Here is a 21,091-nt window from a genome sequence, read left to right as displayed (position 1 = left end):
AAAAAAAGTCAAACTTAATTGTGAATTTTTGTACTGTGACTTTCTGTCCTAAATTCATCATAATGTGGGAAAATACTGGGACATGATATAACATTAGAATATCACAATATTTTTACATTATGTCTAAGGACTGTGGGAAACTCGATGTTAATCAAATATACTTATACTGATTAATTACAAGTCTCTCCAGTATTGCATTTTAAAGAAAAAGCTTGATCAATACATATTCAAATTTCTAAACAAGTGAAGCAGATTACTGTGACTGAAAGTATCAAATTCTTCACATCATCTGGAGAATAAACTTACACAATTTGAAATGCTGCTACATGTATAAATAAAGTCCGTCGGTAAGTCAGTAAGAACATCTATATTTGTGTAGCCCAGAAAAAACACATAGTTTAATCTAACAACTATTCAACAAGTTACGTCCTCTGTCACCTTTTGGACGCACGTGTGAGGAGTGTACTTAATTAAAAGCACGTGGTTTAAAGCCGTTTCTCCGCCTTGGAACTTCACATGCACAGTTCTACTTCTGCTTTTACCATTACGCGGTCACCATCAATATACTAATTAATAACTATTTTCACTTTTTGATGCACATGCAAGTAGTTTAAAAAAAAAAGGTTAATTTGTGGAAGTTTTTGCAATACTTTTCTAGTTTTAAAAATTGATAAAAATATTTATGCGATCATCAAGCCTCGATAAATGTATATCAATATTCTTAATGAAGATTCGGTTGGTAGTTGTCACTGGTATCTATCAAATCTGTTATTTTACTTTGCGAGCTGATCTGTTTCATACGAGTATTTTATCAAGGTGACCCACTGTGCATCATTTCCGTTTGGTATAATACGAGGGCATTAGTGACGTGTTTTACTAAATCGTTCACGTGTGCCAATGACAAACAGACAGTATTTTGCAAATATCTTGATAATTACAAGATAAAATTGTATTGTTTTTTTTTGCGATTTTTAACGATTATTTCGCACTTTAAAATTATTGAAACATGATTTGTGCGTTGAATGCAATTAAAACCCAATACCCTAACTTTTACTAGCTTGAATCAAACTTTAAACTTAAAACTATTTAGATTCCAAAAAAGATATTTTGTCTACTGTTGTATCCTATATAAAGCAGTCCATGGAGTTGCTAAAATAAGGTGTGGACCTTATTTTTGATACTTATACATATATATATATATATATATTATTAATATTAACTTGACTTGTTTAAAACTTTATTCATGTAGGGTATGTTTCTTGTGTATATGTCTCTTAAGTTTGCATTTTAATCCATATGGGTTTTACTTTTTGCAGATAAAGTTATGTATATATTATATTTGATATCGTGTGTTGGTCGAATGTCACGCACTTTGCACATGACAAAACCCTGAAATGTCTATGGGTTGTCTGTGACTGAGTAAAATATGTTCCCCTTTCAAAATGACCGGACATAAATGTATATGATATGGCTTGCATTCACTCAAAATTATATTAATTCCAATTCTGTATTTACTATCAGCTAAATGTTAGGTAAGCATCAAAGCAAAAAAATGCCCTCTTCTTCATTGTCTCGTCTTGATATCGGTGGTAGTATAGTGGTGACATCTATAAAAAAAACAAAAAATAATAATTATTAAACTATAGAGTATATTCACATCAATTTAGAAATATCAGGTTCTTACGCTATCGTTCGGAATGTTGGTCCTCACTGGTCTTTAATTTTGTACTTTTTGGCCTTTTAACTTGTTTTATTCGAGTAAACCGGTAAGTCCTTTGTAGGCAAAATGCGTTTCTGGCATACACAATCATAAACCTCCATTTTTTTTACGCTCATAAAAAGCTTACTCGAATAATTACGATTAGTGATCGAAGTGCTTGAAATAAAGCGCCTGACTTATTCGGGTTAATGAAAAGCAGTATCTTTATTTGTAGATTTTATATTTCAGACTATATTCCTTTCAAATGTGGACCAAATAATGAAAGTTGTCAGAATCTAATGCATTCTGGGTAATATTTTCAAAAACTCTTAAACGTTAAAATTGGCTTACATTGTCCTTAACAATTGAAATTCAACCAATGATGTGACGCTATTTTCATTTTTGAGTACGAACGAAACGGGGAGTTTTTAAAAAAACCAACATGCATGCACATAATATATTGTTCATTTAATTTAACCATGGTTATCAATGAACATTTGTTATGTGCAAAAAACGATAATTACTAGTATTGAATAATTAGACATTTTCTGAAGTCATCTAATTAAACAACTGGCATCTTATGTATGTATTTTTTTATTATCTATTATGTGTAAAAATACGGTAATAATTTGAATAATTAGACAGATTTTAAAGTTATATAATTTAACAAATGGCATCTAATGTACGTTTAACTCAATGAAAATACACAAAACCAATAAAAAGTCAGATCATCATATTTTCATATTTTATACTCTGACTTTTCAAGGAATACTGGAAAAAAATACGCATCGGCATCCTTAATTATAACAGAACAATTAGTGTGCCATCAAATGAGTAAAACTATAATTCATATCATCTCTGGGAATCAGGTTAACTTAGTTCGAAATTTTCCGTCTTACGTATGTTGCAGACGTGAACAATTTGTCTTAATCGTGCGATGTGTTAACATCGAAAACAATGTTGTGAAATTGTAATACGAAAGGAATGTGAAAATTGTGAATATTGGATAAAAACTTAGTTATAAGCAAAAATTCCAGTTAGTTATATATGTTTTGGATGACAGGACATACAAGCGCGAGAATATCGTATCAATTGTAAGATCGATGTATACTCCGTTACACCATAGATGTTTACACATACGAATATCAATCAGAATACAGTTGCCCCCTTTTAAAAATTAAAGAGAAATCTTTCTAAATTATTATATTCAAAAATATGTAAATTTTAATACACTTATTTTTACTGGTAAACTCGTGATTATACTAAATCCATCAAATCGACACCAAATGATGTAAAAGCAGTTGTTTCTTTTATTAAAGAGTCATTAGAACTGAGGAAAGGAGACCAATAACTGTTTATATCATATTCATTATATTTTTGTCGATTTTTCATTATGTTTGTTTTGTCTATGCATTTGCCATAACCAAAATTGTTTTTTCTTTGTTTTGCAAATAAAGAGATATTTATGATAAATAAAAAGCATTTTGTTTAAATAACTAGCTATTTTATATCCAATCAATAGTTGTATTCAATGTATGCCATTGGATCTTGAAATGCATATGTACATGTATACATGTACGTAGTATTTATGTGTCCCGAAACCGTAAATTCGTGCATCTTATCTTAATGTAATCAGTTTTAGATGATCATAGTAAACATGTAAATTGATAAGACGCTTTTGAAAAGCAATTATAGTTTTTTATTTTAATTTACTTTGGCAAACTTTCGAATTGACAATTAAAATATATAAGCTGCTGTTTGGTGTGACCAAGTATCGTATGCCGCCCTAAAGTGAATATAAAGGTACGTGAAGGTTGACATTCGGTAGACCATAATGCATGTAGTTATTGCGAATTGATATGTATCTGCTTGACCTTGTAATTATATATATTTTATTTTGATCCATATTTTCAAACAAGTACGCGTACCGTGATTCTAAAATGACTTGTGTCCTTAATATTTATGAAGATTATGTGTATCAATGTACAAGACATTCCATGCACTTATATTACTGTATTCCATTATATAAGTTGTATTATGAGAATCAAAAACATTATACGATATCATAAAATGTAAATTAATATTATGCAATTCAAAAATTTTGAAAATGCATAATACAATGCATGGAATATAAAAATGGAACACATTGTGATAACGAACCTATTGAATATATTTTATTTGGATATTTGGATTCTTCTGTAAGGTGTACTGTTTTCAGAGTGTTTTTTTTTTCATTCTTAAGCCATGTCGTAGTCAGTGTATTTTCGACATATGGGTTTTTATGTCCTCTGGGTATCCTTTGCCTGTTATTTAGTTATGAATTCTTTATAAAGTAACAGAAATGACGGATAAATGGTTTATTTTTACAGAATTGTTTCAAAACATTGCCAAAAAAAAAATAGGGGGTAACCTTTTTCTGGAACAGTTCAAAGTCAACTTCAGTGGGAACAAACAGTGCAAGTCTTTCAATGAAATTATTAGGTTTTCCAATAAGCTATAGATGTCTCAAATGAAAAATAAAAATATGCTAATCTAGCAATATGCACAACAATTGTAGCTTTGTTGATGACCCAATGATTGTTGATAAAGTTTTAGAAAAATTGGGAAATTAAACTGAGAATTGAAAAGAAAAGAATTTCAAGAGTTTTTTTTATACTTACTGCAATAACATTGGTATCTGATCTTATAATTAGTACATGTAATTGGGTAATTGTCTGCATTGTTACAGACTACTCCATCTATTGGTGTGCATTTCATAACTTCTCCTGTTGAGTAGTGGAAAACCCCAATATCTGTACTCCAACATTCAACCTTGTGAATTGTTCCTCCACTGCAGAATCCTGAAGCTTTCTGATATTCAAGACCAGATTTCTCCTTGTCACCAAGTGCATATGTTATTGGATTTCTTTCGTCTACCCATGGCGACCATGATCTATCAACACATTGGGCTGCAGAAATTTTAGTAAAAATATTAAGTGCTAATTGTTCATTAAGTATTTATCCTAAATTGGATCATCTGGCCTAAATTTTGCAGATTTTGGTTATTATGTATATACCAGAAAGTGAGAAATTTTAAGCAGTAAAAATTATCAAAACAATAAGATATACAGATGAGCCAAAATGGATGAATTTTTAATTGACCCTGTGTAAGAGTTATTGCCTCGGAAGACTCATTTTCTTATTTATGCAGAAATCATATTGGATGGAGAGAAATTGCTTAAACAAAAGTGTTCAGCAAAATAAAATCTACAAAGAGTCGACATGCAAACATCGATTAATTAAACCATTCTTAGCAGTAATTGCATCTTAAAGACTGAATGTGTTCATTTTTTGTGTTTTTGATGTTGCAGAAACTATCATAGAGAGAATCTGTGAAAACCAGAAAAAATAACCTCCAAAAAAGTCACTTAGACATAAATTATCAATTGACTGAGTACCGCTGACAGGAGTTATTACCCATGAAAGATGGTTATCATCAAATTTTGGCAGGAATTGTCATCGAAAGAGAAAAAATTTAACCAGCAGATATGTTTAAATATCACAATATCTACTAATCAGTAATAAAGGCTGAAACTGTTAACAGAATCTGAATAAAAGTTAATTCCCTTGAATGATGTTTTTTTTTTTAATTTCTTCAGAGAAACTTTATAAAAAACAAAATACTGATTACAATAAAGGAAAATAAAATACTTCGCTGAGCTCAGTGATCAAACCCTGAACATTTGTGGCAAGTTTTGACACAATATTTAAGCTTGATACTGCCTGAATTTGGATTGTGATCAAACTTTTGACATAATATAGGTTTCTGACACAAAATAAATGTTGTCAGAGATCTTAAACATCTATTGGGCAACACTGTGTAATAGAAAAATTCTTCTTGAAATTAAAAAAGCTAGTTTTTAGCACCTTTTTGTCCTTAATTCCCGCATGTTTGGGACAATTACCCCATACTCAATCCCCGCCTTCCCTTTGTGATATTTTTAAATGTTAGCCAATTTGATAGTATTATGGAAACTACTTCCTGGTATTTTAGGTTTTTGTGGTGGTACTGTTATAAAAAACAAAAACAAAAAACATGTTTTCATTCATTGTCAACTTATCAAAATATGTATTATTATACAGCGAAATATCTGAACAGAATAGAAATGCACATTTCTGGGATATGCATACCTGCCAACCTCTGAAACTTTCAAAGAGGGAGATTTTTTGAGAACGTCATGTTTGAGTGATATATATGACCTGTTTATTTATTCATATACAAAACACATATGAGTTCATAGATATACTTTATTTCTTTAAATATGATTATATTCTATACAATTAATTGTTTCTTTCTTTCTCTTTTCATCATCTTTGACATTTGCTTTCCATCATTAGCGGCAAAGTGAATTGATTTAAGCAAGAGATTTCAAATGTAACCTATCTTTAATGAATCAGTTAACTAATAATATGTGCAATAGTTTGAGGCTATTGGTTAAATAAGAAAAAAGTGTTGATGATAATTTATTAATTTTTTTTTAGATATAGCATACCTGTCCACCTCTGAAATGAAATTCAGGTCATAACTCCCCGTAAAATCTTTTTCAGTTGAATTTTAGTATTAAGTGAGAACAAAACAAATGGTTGAAGATAGTTTACGGACCTTTATTCCTCCAACAGATATGTGTAAAGAGGTTCAAATTGTTTAAACATGACTTTAAAAGGATAATTGATATTTGTATGTTTAGCTTGAGTGACTTCATACAACCTTTCAATAAAAAATGGCAAAATTATGTTTCGATAGCTGTAAATCATCAAAGTTGGGGCAAATTATAAAAAAACTTTTCATAGAAAAAATTTGGAATTTCATAGGAAAACTTAGCGTTTTAGACATTGGAAGTCTCATTGCACTAAAATGTAGTGAAAACAGGTGATTTGATGAAATCCTGTGTCAGTCTGATGAGCTGGTTACTTCACAGATTGCCAGTTGACAGGTATGGTATTGTTTATAAAATGTTTGCTTTTACCAAAAGATTAAAAGATACAATGGTTAAATATTATATATGTAGGACTTTGTGATATATTTGTAACCCAGTATTAATAAAATTAACAAAACATTTGATTGAGTGATTCTGTTTTTAATATTATAGAAAAGTATACAACATTGCTATACAGACTGTAACAGAGTTACATTGCACCTTAAAACATTCATTATTATAAATAAAAAAGACTAAGAATCTGCATACATTATAAACAACATTGTTATTTTTTGTTCTACAACCTAGTTGCTATTTCAAAAATATTTCCTAAAGCTTTAATTTCATGTCTTTGTTTTGCAAGCATGGCTCAAAATGGGACTTTGAAATTGGTGTTGTGTTGGGTGGAAATCTTTTTAAAATCTAAAATACATAATTGTGTTTTAAAAACTAATAAAGTTTATAAAAAGAAACTATTTTTTTCTCTATTTTTAAGGTAGTGTTCAACCTAATATTTCTAATCAAAGGATTGTTTAAATACTACTCACTACATTCACTGGTTTGTTTCAAGCAGCCTAGTCTGACCTTGTAGTCAGCACACCCATTTGGGTCAAACTGGTTCATATTGTCGCATTGTAATCCACTCCAAAGGTCACAGGAAATTATTTGTCCTAGGTCATCGGCTGTGGAACCTGTAGCTGTTCGACATTCAATCTTCATAGGATTAATGCAAATATGTGAGTGTTTCTTTACTTCAGCAATAGGTTCTGAATCACCACTGGCATCTGGTGTGTGCAAATTCACCCAGTTATCCCACTCTGTACATCTTTCAACTATAATAAATACAATGATTTGATTTATAATGTAAAATCAAAACAAGTAACCAAAGCTGTTTCTTTCTTTAAAACTTGAATGTGTATTTTTCTAAGGGTGGATGTCCAAATACAATCCCCACCTGGAAGGTTCGACAAAGTAATTGATGGTTTACAATACGGATATGAAAATAAACATTTCAAAATTTCACTTTGGATACCGTATTTCGGTTATAAACAAGCTTCTGTCCAAATTTTGAAAAATTCCATGGAGTTATTAATGTCTTACTAAACTTCACCACAGACAGAACCTAAATGTTGATGATGCTGACACTGACAAGACAATCTATGATCAATATGTCTTGCTTTTGAGACATAAAAGTTGCAGACTTGACAAAAATGATTCTGACCAAATAACAAATATTACAAAAAGGAACCTGACCTGCACCATGTAAAGTCCATGATTTGCTTAGGGAAAACCCAGCCATGATTCAGTAAAAAAAAACCCACCAACAACATTGGTTGTGGACAAAAATACTGAACTCAGATGAAAATCAAATCGGAAAGTCCCTAATCACATGGCAGAATCAAATGACAAAACACATCAAATACGAACTGTCATATTCCTGACTTGGTACAGGCATTTTCAAATGTAGAAAATGGTGGATTAAACCTGGTTTTACCTTGCGGTACAATGTCAGAGAGATCCATACACTTAAATACGAGTTACCATTAAAAACCATTTAAATGCATCATAAACATATTAAAATAGAAAATGACATACATAATCTTGTTTAAAATTAATATAACTTCATCAGCATTTAATAGTAACTTCTAAAAATATATTGACAGCTAAGAAAATGATTATAACGATGTTTCTTGAATAAATCCACATTACAACATTTTTTTTATTAAGAGTGGTAAATTATTCCATGCCTTGGTTGCAGAATAATGAAAAGATTTTTTTTATAAAAAATTGTATTTGGTCTTGGAACAAATTGATCATTATTAGAGACAGATCGTAAGTTGTGGTGTTGCACATCATTAATATTTAGCATTGCTAAGTAATCAGGTGTTAGTTTATCTACAATTTTAAACATTAGAATTTATTGTTGTTTATTTATTCTCTTTGTAAAAAATGGCAATTTTAAAGATGAACACATAAAATAAGAAGAACCGAAATATGGCATTAAAGTATAATTTTTGCTACTCTTTTTTTTAAGTTTTATGATTCTATCTGAATCTTTTTGTAATAAATTTCCCTAAACTGAACTACAGTAGTCTATATAGGGTAGAATATACTCATTATAAAGTAGTTGTCCTGTGTGTATGGGCAAATATACTTTAATTTATACATAAGTGATAGTTTAGAGGAGATAATCTTACATATTATATGATCATCATGATCTTCCCAGCTTAAATTTTCATCAATGTCAATTCCAAGTAATTTGAAAGAATGACCATTCTCAACACATGTTTCCTTGATGGTAAAACATAATTCTGATAGTTGTGTAAGTTTTTGTTTTTAACCTTATTTCATAGACTTTGTGTTTTGTGCATTTAAATTTTCATACTGTTATTGTTACACCAAATTGTATAGCATTTAAATCATTTTGCAATATCCTGATTATTTTTGTTTATTTTTTCAATGTTGTTATTATTGAAAATGCAATGTTGAATCATCAGCATATAAATCCATGCTGGATTGTTAAACATGAAGTGGTCAATCAATTATTTAAATTTAAAATAACAGAGGACCTAAAATAGATTCTTGATTCACTCCATATTTTACACACAATCTATCAGATTTAATGTTAGCGTATTGATCTACTTGTGGTCTTTCAGACAAATATGATTTATCCAATCTATCATATGTTCTCCGATATGATAAAATTTTAACTTTTCTTAAAGTATGGCATGCATGATTAAGTTAGCACAATACAAACATTTTTTTACTTCCAATCCCCAACCTTTAAAATGCTATAACTTAATAAAAGAGGTATATATAGATAGATAAAAGAATAATCTTTTAAATGAATGCAATATTTTTGTTTTGCAATCATTATGTAATCAATTATTATGCAATTAATGGCAAAATCTTCGTCAGTTCACTTGAATGAATTTAGCCCTTTCATCTCTTTAGCTACACAAGAAATTTTAACCTTATCTTAATTAACACAGTAGAAGCTTCAAAAGGGTGTCTCAAATTAACGCTATCTTATTCCATTCTCTCATAAATTTGTAATTAGTGTAAACATCCTTACCACATAAAAGTAGCTAATGTATGATTAGGTGTAAAATTTTATCTATACATTCTATCCAAAATCTGAGACAACCTTTTGTAGATAATGGCTCAAGGAACAACATATAATAAAATCAATCCTCTCGAGGGATCCATGAAGAAGCTAATTTCAATTGAAAGTGGAAATTTGTTGTAAAATTTTGTAGACACAGTTATCATTATAATTGATTACATAATTGTTGTATAATACTAACATTGCATTAATTTGACAGAGTAATCTGTTAGCTATCCATAGATACCACTTTTATAAATTTTCAAGCATTATAAAGAAAGTTACAGCATTTTAAAACTGGGGAATTGGAGGTATTGTGCTACCTTAATAAGGTCAAAAGCCTTATTGAAATCTAAAAACACAGTTCCATGGAAGTATTATATTATATAATACTTCCATGACAGTACCAACTGTTTCTCCATTATCTAAATATTTAAACCATTCATCAAAAAGTTTAGTCAGCGCTGTTTGACATGAATGACCTTGCATACTCAATTTTAACAATATAACAATTTTTTATTGTTAAAGAATTCATATAACTGTGTTATGTGTGTACATACATGTCTCTCAAAATTTTTAGATATGGTATTTAAAATAGAAATTGGACGATAATTGGAGGGAACATCTGGGACCTCCATTAAGTATAGCAGTTACTCTTGCAAGTGTTAATTTTTGTGGAAAATGATTTGACGTTATACTTTTGATTATTAGAAAAGTTAGTGATGGCAATATTATCCCTGCACTTAGCTTTACAAATTTGGGACCAATTCCATCTACACCTGCAGATTTATTAATATTAAGGTGTTTTAGTTGTGAACACATCTCTCTAACAGAAATGAGTTTAAAAAATTAAAGGAAATTGAAAATTTTGAATTTAAAATTTTGATTTTTTTTAAAATTTTTTACAAGTTAAATTTTGTAGCATAGAAAAATCCATATCTGAAATATCATTTCCAATTTGTTTTTCAGCTACAGAAGAAAAATAAACATTAAGTGTATTAACAATATCTGAGGTCAACAAATATAAATGAAAACCCCAAAACTAATTCAGACAAAAAAACCAGATAGGTAATGACGAACTCCGAAACAGCGGTTACGTCCTCTTTACTACGCTACGTTGACTTTGATAGTTTAGCGAAGCAACGTCACCACTGTTTCGGAGTTTGAGGTAATGATAGCTTTATATCATAAACATTCTGATCAAAATATGATTAGGGTTTAGAAGGAGAGGAAGGTACACATGTGCACTATTGTGTACAGATATGAACCCAAATTAAACCAAATAAATCATTCAGATCAAGAAATGAAATTAATATGAAGTGAAACTTAAATCATATTATTAAATGAAAGTGAAAGTTTGACTAAATTCTCTCAAGAAGTTTAGGATCATTTGTAGATACAAACAGACTCCCCTATCACTATGTAAAACCAGCTTTAACAAGCATTCTCAGTGAGTATTGCATGGGAATACATAGTCCACCACCCAGTTAAAAATTCATTGTATTGGAACCAAATTCTAACTTGATTTATAACTTGTCATCGTGTAAACTATATAACAAATATCAAATCAAGAAGACAATTTTGTAAGACCATTACTCTGCATAAAGTAATCAAACCAAAACAAAATTTGTACTATATCTGTATCTTGTCATTAAACAACTATATACCAATATTCTAATCAATATCTTCAAGCATGACGAAAACAAGAATGTGTCCCAAGTACACGGATGCCCCACTTGCACTATAATTTTCTATGATGAATGGACCGTGAAATTGGGGTCAAAACTCTTATTTGGCATTAACATTAGAAAGATCAAATCATAAGGAACATGTGTACTAAGTTTCAAGTTGATTGGACTTTAACTTCATAAAAAACTACCGTGACCAACAAACTTTAACCTGAAGCCGGACGAACGGACGTACGGTACAACAGGCAGACGGACGAATGGACGTACAGACCAGAAAACATAATGCCCCTCTACTATTGTAGGTGGGGCATAAATTGTAAGTGGGGCATAAAAAGTGCATAAACTCATTATTTGAGTTATTTTTTTAAGTCTAAGGATAAATGTACACAAAATCATCAGACTGTGACAAAATTCGAAATTAACCTGCAACTTGTCATGATTAAATAATAAACAGCTGCGCCATGAGGGCTTGATACGTCTGTTGGCTAGTGTGTGAATTTTTATGCAATAATTATAAATAGTTTCCGACATACGGCCAGACATATGAACCCTTTGTTAGTCTTGTACGATTTTTAATTTCAATTTCTTGTGTATAATTTGGAGTTTAGTTTGACGTCCATTATCACTGTGTTAGTATACATATTTTTTAAGGGGCCAGCTGAAGGACGCCTACGGGTGCGGGAGTTTCTCGCTACATTGAAGACCAATTCGTGACCTTCGGTTGTTGTCTGCTCTATGGTCGGGTTGTTGTCGCTTTGACACATTCCCCATTTCCTTTCTCAATTTTAAAGTTTAAAGCAATAGTCATAAATTGTTTTTGAGATACTGCGCGACATGTGAAAAAAACCCTTTTATTTTTACAAAAAAACTCAATATTTCTAAAATAAAATTTTGAATCAAAATCAAAAAGTATACAGATCTTTAGTTTAATATTACTAAGAAGTGTGTAGATTTTAAGCAATAATCGTTTTTGTGATATGGCACGACATGTGAAAACCCCTCCCCCTTCTTTTTTTTTACAAAAAATCAAAGAATCATCTTCAAAAAGTGTGAAAAAACAACCCCCTGTTCTAGATACAAAGTCTTATAACTCAAAAAGTTCTAATCTTATTTTCAACAAAAAGTATACAGATTGTTTGACCATTATAAGATTTTTAGAAACAATGAAATTTGGATAAGTCGTTCTTTTATGATGCAGCATGTTTACAGGCGTATGAAAATACACCAAATATTCAATCAAAATCTTCAAGCATGAAGAAACAAAAGTGTGGAATAATGATTAGCCAGACTGATGGATGGACAGACAGACAGAGTACAAATCTTAAGACCCCTTTGACCTTTTTTGTCAAGTGAAAATTTAAGACAAAGGTCTTTAATCAAAGCATCTTCATTTAGATATAAAATGTAATACTGACCGGCAATGGTTGTTGGTGGTTTGAATGGTATCAGCATCGTTGTCGTTGGTACAGGGGTTGATGGTGTTGTTGAAGGAATTGTTGCTAAAATGTTAAAACAAAATATTTGGAAACCAATTTAAAACTGATTATAAAAAATTAACACATGATCATGTAAATGTATATATTAAAACAAAATAAGCATGCCAGCAAATCAAATGGTCAATCCAAAAAAAATCCTGCTGCTAGCTACCTCTTACTAAAAGTTCATACAAATTTATCACCTTTCAAAGTAAAATTAACTGCTTAGCTTAGCACAATTGGATACGACCGCAGAGGTACATCCCTGAACATTTCGTGCAAAAAATTTAACAAATGTTCAAGTTTGGTACAGGTCTGAATTTTATTGTAATTAAATATTTGACACATTATAGTTTTCTGACACAGAATAAATATAGTCAAAAAACTTGAAATTGGTTATATGATTTGAATTTATATTCAATTGAAGATTTCTTGCTTTTGTGTTTAGCAATACTTTGTAAATCTGTTTTCAGACTATATTCTAAGAATAAGCAAAATAAAATTGTGACCCCAATTTTTCTTCAGAAAATTGACAATTTCTTTAATATTGGGGCAAAAAAATTGCCCCTCCCCCCTCCTCTTTTTCCAAAAAAAAATAATATTTGAAGAAATTTCTTTTTAATTTCTTAAATCTTGTGGAAACCGTCCCACCCGAATGAACCTTCCCACCCCACCCCAGTCAAAATAATTTCAGAAAAAACTTTATAAAAAAAACATTTGAAGAAGTTTTCTTTTTGTAAAATGTAAGACGTCAATACATGTAAACAAAAGTTACTGAAGAACCAGTACCTATACTCTCTCTAAAGAACCAGTACCAATACCAATACGCTTTCCAATGTACCTGTACCAGAGTACCAATACACTTTCTAACATACCAGTACCAATACACTTTCTAACGTACCAGTACCAATTCACTTTCTAACGTACCAGTACCAATTCACTTTCTAACGTACCAGTACCAATACACTTTCTAACATACCAGTACCAATACACTTTCTAACGTACCAGTACCAATACACTTTCTAACATACCAGTACCAATACACTTTCTAACGTACCAGTACCAATACACTTCCTAACATACCAGTACCAATTCACTTTCTAACGTACCAGTACCAATTCACTTTCTAACGTACCAGTACCAATACACTTTCTAACATACCAGTACCAATACACTTTCTAACATACCAGTACCAATACACTTTCTAATATACCAGTACCAATACACTTCCTAACATACCAGTACCAATTCACTTTCTAACGTACCAGTACCAATACACTTTCTAACGTACCAGTACCAATGCACTTCCTAACATACCAGTACCGATACACTTTCTAACATACCAGTACCAATACACTTTCTAACGTACCAGTACCAATACACTTTATAACATACCAGTACCGATACACTTTCTAACATACCAGTACCAATACACTTTCTAACGTACCAGTACCAATACACTTTCTAACGTACCAGTCCCGATACACTTTCCGACGTACCAGTACCAATACACTTTCTTACATACCAGTACCAATACACTTTCTAACGTACCAGTACCAATACACTTTCTAACGTACCAGTACCAATACACTTTCTAACGAACCAGTACCAATACACTTTCTAACATACCAGTACCAATACACTTTCTAACATACTAGTACCAATACACTTTCTAACGTACCAGTACCAGAGTACCAATACACTGTCTAACGTACCAGTACCAATACATTTTCTAACGTACCAGTACCAGAGTACCAATACACTGCCTAACGTACCAGTACCAATACACGTTCTAACGTACCAGTACCAATACACTTTCTAACATACTAGTACCAATACACTTTCTAACGTACCAGTACCAGAGTACCAATACACTGTCTAACATACCAGTACCAATACATTTTCTAACGTACCAGTACCAGAGTACCAATACACGTTCTAACGTTCCAGTACCAATACACTTTCTAACGTACCAGTACCTATACACTTTCTAACATACCAGTACCAATACACTTTCTAACGTACCAGTACCAGAGTACCAATACACTGTCTAACGTACCAGTACCAATACACGTTCTAACATACCAGTACCAATACACTTTCTAACATACCAGTACCAATACACTTTCTAACATACCAGTACCAATACACTTTCGAACGTACCAGTACCAATACACTTTCTAACGTACCAGTACCAATACACTTTCTTCCTTACCAGTACCAATACACTTTCTAACTTACCAGTACCAATACACTTTCTTACTTACCAGTACCAATACTCTTTCTAACGTACCAGTACCAATACACTTTCTAACGTACCAGTACCAATACACTTTCTAACTTATCAGTACCAATACTTTTTTTTACGTACCAGTCGAAATACACTTTCTTACATACCAGTACCAATAGATTTTCTAACGTACCAGTACCAATACACTTTCTTACTTACCAGTACCAATACACTTTCTAACGTTCAAGTCCCAATACACTTTTTTACTTACCAGTACCAATACACTTTCTAACGTACCAGTCCCAATACACTTTCTTACTTACCAGTATTAATACACTTTCTAATGTAACAGTCCCAATACACTTTTTTACTTACCAGTACCAATACACTTTCTAACGTACCAGATTCAATGCACCTTTTTACTTACCAGTACCGATACACTTTCTAACGTACAATGTACCAGTCCTAATACACTTTATTACTTACCAGTACCAATACACTTTCTAACGTACCAGTACCAATACACTTTCTAACGTACCAGTAACAATACATTTTCTAACATACCAGTACCAATACACTTTCTAACGTACCAGTCGCAATACACTTTCTAACGTACCAGTACCAATACACTTTCTAATATACCAGTACCAATACACTTTCTAACGTACCAGTACCAATACACTTTCCAACGTACCAGTATCAATACACTTTATAACGTACCAGTCGCAATACACTTTCTAACTTACCAGTACCAATACACTTTCTTACTTACCAGTACCAATAGACTTTCTAACGTACCAGTACCAATACACTTTCTAACGTACCAGTACCAATACACTTTCTTTCTTACCAGTAGCAATACACTTTCTAACTTACCAGTACCAATACACTTTGTAACGTACCAGTACCAATACACTTTCTAACGTACCAGCCAGTACCAATACACTTTCTAACTTACCAGTACCAATACACTTTGTAACGTACCAGTACCAATACACTTTGTAACGTACCAGTACCAATACACTTTCTAACGTACCAGCCAGTACCAATACACTTTCTAACTTACCAGTACCAATACACTTTCTAATATACCAGTACCAATACACTTTCTAACGTACCAGTACCAATACACTTTCTAACATACCAGTACCAATACACTTTCTAACGTACCAGTACCAATACACTTTCTAACATACCAGTACCAATACACTTTCTAATATACCAGTACCAATACACTTTCTAACGTACCAGTACCAATACACTTTCTAACATACCAGTACCAATACACTTTCTAACGTACCAGTACCAATACACTTTCTAATATACCAGTACCAATACACTTTCTAACGTACCAGTACCAATACACTTTCTAACTTACCAGTACCAATACATTTTTTTACGTACCAGTCGAAATACACTTTCTTACATACCAGTACCATTATATTTTCTAACGTACCAGTACCAATACACTTTCTTACTTACCAGTACCAATACACTTTCTAACGTACCAGTCCCAATACACTTTTTTACTTACCAGTACCAATACACTTTCTAACGTACCAGTCCCAATACACTTTCTTACTTACCAGTATTAATACACTTTCTAATGTAACAGTCCCAATACACTTTTTTACTTACCAGTACCGATACACTTTCTAACGTACAATGTACCAGTCCTAATACACTTTATTACTTACCAGTACCAATACACTTTCTAACGTACCAGTACCAATACACTTTCTATCGTACCAGTACCGATACATTTTCTAACATACCACTACCAATACACTTTCTAACGTACCAGTCGCAATACACTTTCTAACGTACCAGTACCAATACACTTTCTAATATACCAGTACCAATACACTTTCTAACGTACCAGTACCAATACACTTTCCAACGTACCAGTATCAATACACTTTATAACGTACCAGTACCAATACACTTTATAATGTACCATTACCAATACACTTTCTAACGTACCAGTACTGATACACTTTCTAACGTACCAGTCCCAATACACTTTCTTACTTACCAGTACCAATTCACTTTCTAACGTACTAGTACCAATACACTTTCTAACTTACCAGTACCAATACATTTTTTTCCGTACCAGTCGAAATACACTTTCTTACATACCAGTACCACTACATTTTCTAACGTACCAGTACCAATACACTTTCTTACTTACCAGTACCAATACACTTTCTAACGTACAAGTCCCAATACACTTTTTTACTTACCAGTACCAATACACTTTCTAACGTACTAGTCCCAATACAATTTCTTACTTACCAGTATTAATACACTTTCTAATGTAACAGTCCCAATACACTTTTTTACTTACTAGTACCAATACACTTTCTAACGTACCAGATTCAATGCACCTTTTTACTTACCAGTACCGATACACTTTCTAACGTACAATGTACCAGTCCTAATACACTTTATTACTTACCAGTACCAATACACTTTCTAACGTACCAGTACCAATACACTTTCTAACGTACCAGTAACGATACATTTTCTAACATACCAGCACCAATACACTTTCTAACGTACCAGTCGCAATACACTTTCTAACGTACCAGCCAGTACCAATACACTTTCTAACTTACCAGTACCAATACACTTTCTAATATACCAGTACCAATACACTTTCTAACGTACCAGTACCAATACACTTTCTAACATACCAGTACCAATACACTTTCTAACGTACCAGTACCAATACACTTTCTAACATACCAGTACCAATACACTTTCTAATATACCAGTACCAATACACTTTCTAACGTACCAGTACCAATACACTTTCTAACATACCAGTACCAATACACTTTCTAACGTACCAGTACCAATACACTTTCTAATATACCAGTACCAATACACTTTCTAACGTACTAGTACCAATACACTTTCTAACTTACCAGTACCAATACATTTTTTTACGTACCAGTCGAAATACACTTTCTTACATACCAGTACCATTATATTTTCTAACGTACCAGTACCAATACACTTTCTTACTTACCAGTACCAATACACTTTCTAACGTACCAGTCCCAATACACTTTTTTACTTACCAGTACCAATACACTTTCTAACGTACCAGTCCCAATACACTTTCTTACTTACCAGTATTAATACACTTTCTAATGTAACAGTCCCAATACACTTTTTTACTTACCAGTACCAATACACTTTCTAACGTACCAGATTCAATGCACCTTTTTACTTACCAGTACCGATACACTTTCTAACGTACAATGTACCAGTCCTAATACACTTTATTACTTACCAGTACCAATACACTTTCTAACGTACCAGTACCAATACACTTTCTATCGTACCAGTACCGATACATTTTCTAACATACCACTACCAATACACTTTCTAACGTACCAGTCGCAATACACTTTCTAACGTACCAGTACCAATACACTTTCTAATATACCAGTACCAAACACTTTCTAACGTACCAGTACCAATACACTTTCCAACATACCAGTATCAATACACTTTATAACGTACCAGTACCAATACACTTTATAATGTACCATTACCAATACACTTTCTAACGTACCAGTACTGATACACTTTCTAACGTACCAGTCCCAATACACTTTCTTACTTACCAGTACCAATTCACTTTCTAACGTACTAGTACCAATACACTTTCTAACTTACCAGTACCAATACATTTTTTTCCGTACCAGTCGAAATACACTTTCTTACATACCAGTACCAATACATTTTCTAACGTACCAGTACCAATACACTTTCTTACTTACCAGTACCAATACACTTTCTAACGTACAAGTCCCAATACACTTTTTTACTTACCAGTACCAATACACTTTCTAACGTACTAGTCCCAATACAATTTCTAACTTACCAGTATTAATACACTTTCTAATGTAACAGTCCCAATACACTTTTTTACTTACTAGTACCAATACACTTTCTAACGTACCAGATTCAATGCACCTTTTTACTTACCAGTACCGATACACTTTCTAACGTACAATGTACCAGTCCTAATATACTTTATTACTTACCAGTACCAATACACTTTCTAACGTACCAGTACCAATACACTTTCTAACGTACCAGTAACGATACATTTTCTAACATACCAGCACCAATACACTTTCTAACGTACCAGTCGCAATACACTTTCTAACGTACCAGTACCAATACACTTTCTAATATACCAGTACCAATACACTTTCTAACGTACCAGTACCAATACACTTTCTAACGTACCAGTACCAATACACTTTCTTTCTTACCAGTAGCAATACACTTTCTAACTTACCAGTTCCAATACACTTTGTAACGTACCAGTACCAATACACTTTGTAACATACCAGTACCAATACACTTTCTAACGTACCAGTACCAATACACTTTCTAACGTACCAGTACCAATTCACGTTCTAACGTACCAGTACCAATACACTTTCTAACATACCAGTACCAATACACTTTCTAACGTACCAGTACCAATACACTTTATAACGTACCAGTACCAATACACTTTCCGACGTACCACTACCAATACACTTTCTTTCTTACCAGTAGCAATACACTTTCTAACTTACCAGTTCCAATACACTTTGTAACGTACCAGTACCAATACACTTTCTAACATACCAGTACCAATACACTTTCTAACGTACCAGTACCAATACACTTTCTAACGTACCAGTAATAATACACTTTTTAACGTACCAGTACCAATACACTTTATAATATACCAGTACCAATACACTTTCTAACGTACCAGTACCAATACACTTTCCGACGTACCACTACCAATACACTTTTTAACGTACCAGTCGCAATACACTTTCTTACATACCAGTACCAATACACTTTCTAACGTACCAGTACCAATACACTTTCTTTCTTACCAGTACCAATACACTTTATTACGTACCAGTCCCGATACATTATTTACTTACCAGTACCAATACACTTTCTAACGTACCAGTCCCAATACACTTTCTTACTCACCTGTACCAATACACTTTCTAACGTACCAGTCCCAAATCACTTTTTTACTTACCAGTACCAATACATTTTTTAACGTACCAGTCCCAATACACTTTTTTACTTCCCAGTACCAATACACTTTCTAACGTACCAGTCCCAATACACTTTCTTACTTACCAGTACCAATACACTTTCTAACGTACCAGTACCAATACACTTTTTTACTAACCAGTATCAATACATTTTTTTACTTACCAATACCAATACACTTTCTAACGTACCAGTACCAATACACTTTCTAACATACCAGTACCAATACACTTTCCAACGTACCAGTACCAATACACTTTATAATGTACCATTACTTATACACTTTCTAACGTACCAGTATCAATACACTTTATAACGTACCAGTACCAATACACTTTCTAACGTACCAGTATCAATACACTTTATAACGTACCAGTACCAATACACTTTATAATGTACCATTACTAATACACTTTCTAACGTACCAGTACTGATACACTTTCTAACGTACCAGTCCCAATACACTTTCTTACTTACCAGTAACAATTCACTTTCTAACGTACTAGTACCAATACATTTTCTAACATACCAATACCAATACACTTTCTAACGTACCAGTATCAATACACTTTCTAACGTACCAGTACCAATACACTTTTTTACTTACCAGTATCAATACATTTTTTTACTTACCAGTACAAATACACTTTCTAACGTACCAGTCCCAATACACTTTCCAACGTACCAGTATCAATACACTTTCTAACGTACCAGTACCAATACACTTTCTAACATACCAGTACCAATACACTTTCTAACGTACCAGTACCAATACACTTTCTAACGTACCAGTACCAATACACTTTCTAACACACCAGTACCAATACACTTTCTAACGTACCAGTAC

At 32.3% G+C, this 21,091-nt stretch overlaps 1 protein-coding gene across 2 annotated transcripts in view; it reads right to left on the bottom strand.

Annotated features, from left to right (window-relative positions):
- Window positions 1-1,488: 1,488 nt before the first annotated feature.
- Window positions 1,489-21,091, bottom strand: part of LOC139529113 (uncharacterized) — a 44,687-nt gene continuing 25,084 nt past the window's right edge. For both annotated transcript variants that reach the window (XM_071325394.1, XM_071325395.1), the window contains 4 exons: window positions 12,864-12,947; window positions 7,203-7,487; window positions 4,360-4,647; window positions 1,489-1,607 (listed from right to left, as the gene is read on the bottom strand). In XM_071325394.1, coding sequence (XP_071181495.1) covers window positions 1,540-1,607; window positions 4,360-4,647; window positions 7,203-7,487; window positions 12,864-12,947 — 725 coding nt within the window. In that variant the 3' untranslated portion in view covers window positions 1,489-1,539. The remainder of the gene's footprint in view (window positions 1,608-4,359; window positions 4,648-7,202; window positions 7,488-12,863; window positions 12,948-21,091) is intronic.

This window comes from Mytilus edulis, chromosome 6 (assembly GCF_963676685.1).
Source record: "Mytilus edulis chromosome 6, xbMytEdul2.2, whole genome shotgun sequence".
Taxonomy (NCBI): Eukaryota; Metazoa; Mollusca; class Bivalvia; order Mytilida; family Mytilidae; genus Mytilus; species Mytilus edulis.
Note: the sequence above shows the minus strand (reverse complement) of the source record. Positions and strands in the feature narration are given on the sequence as shown.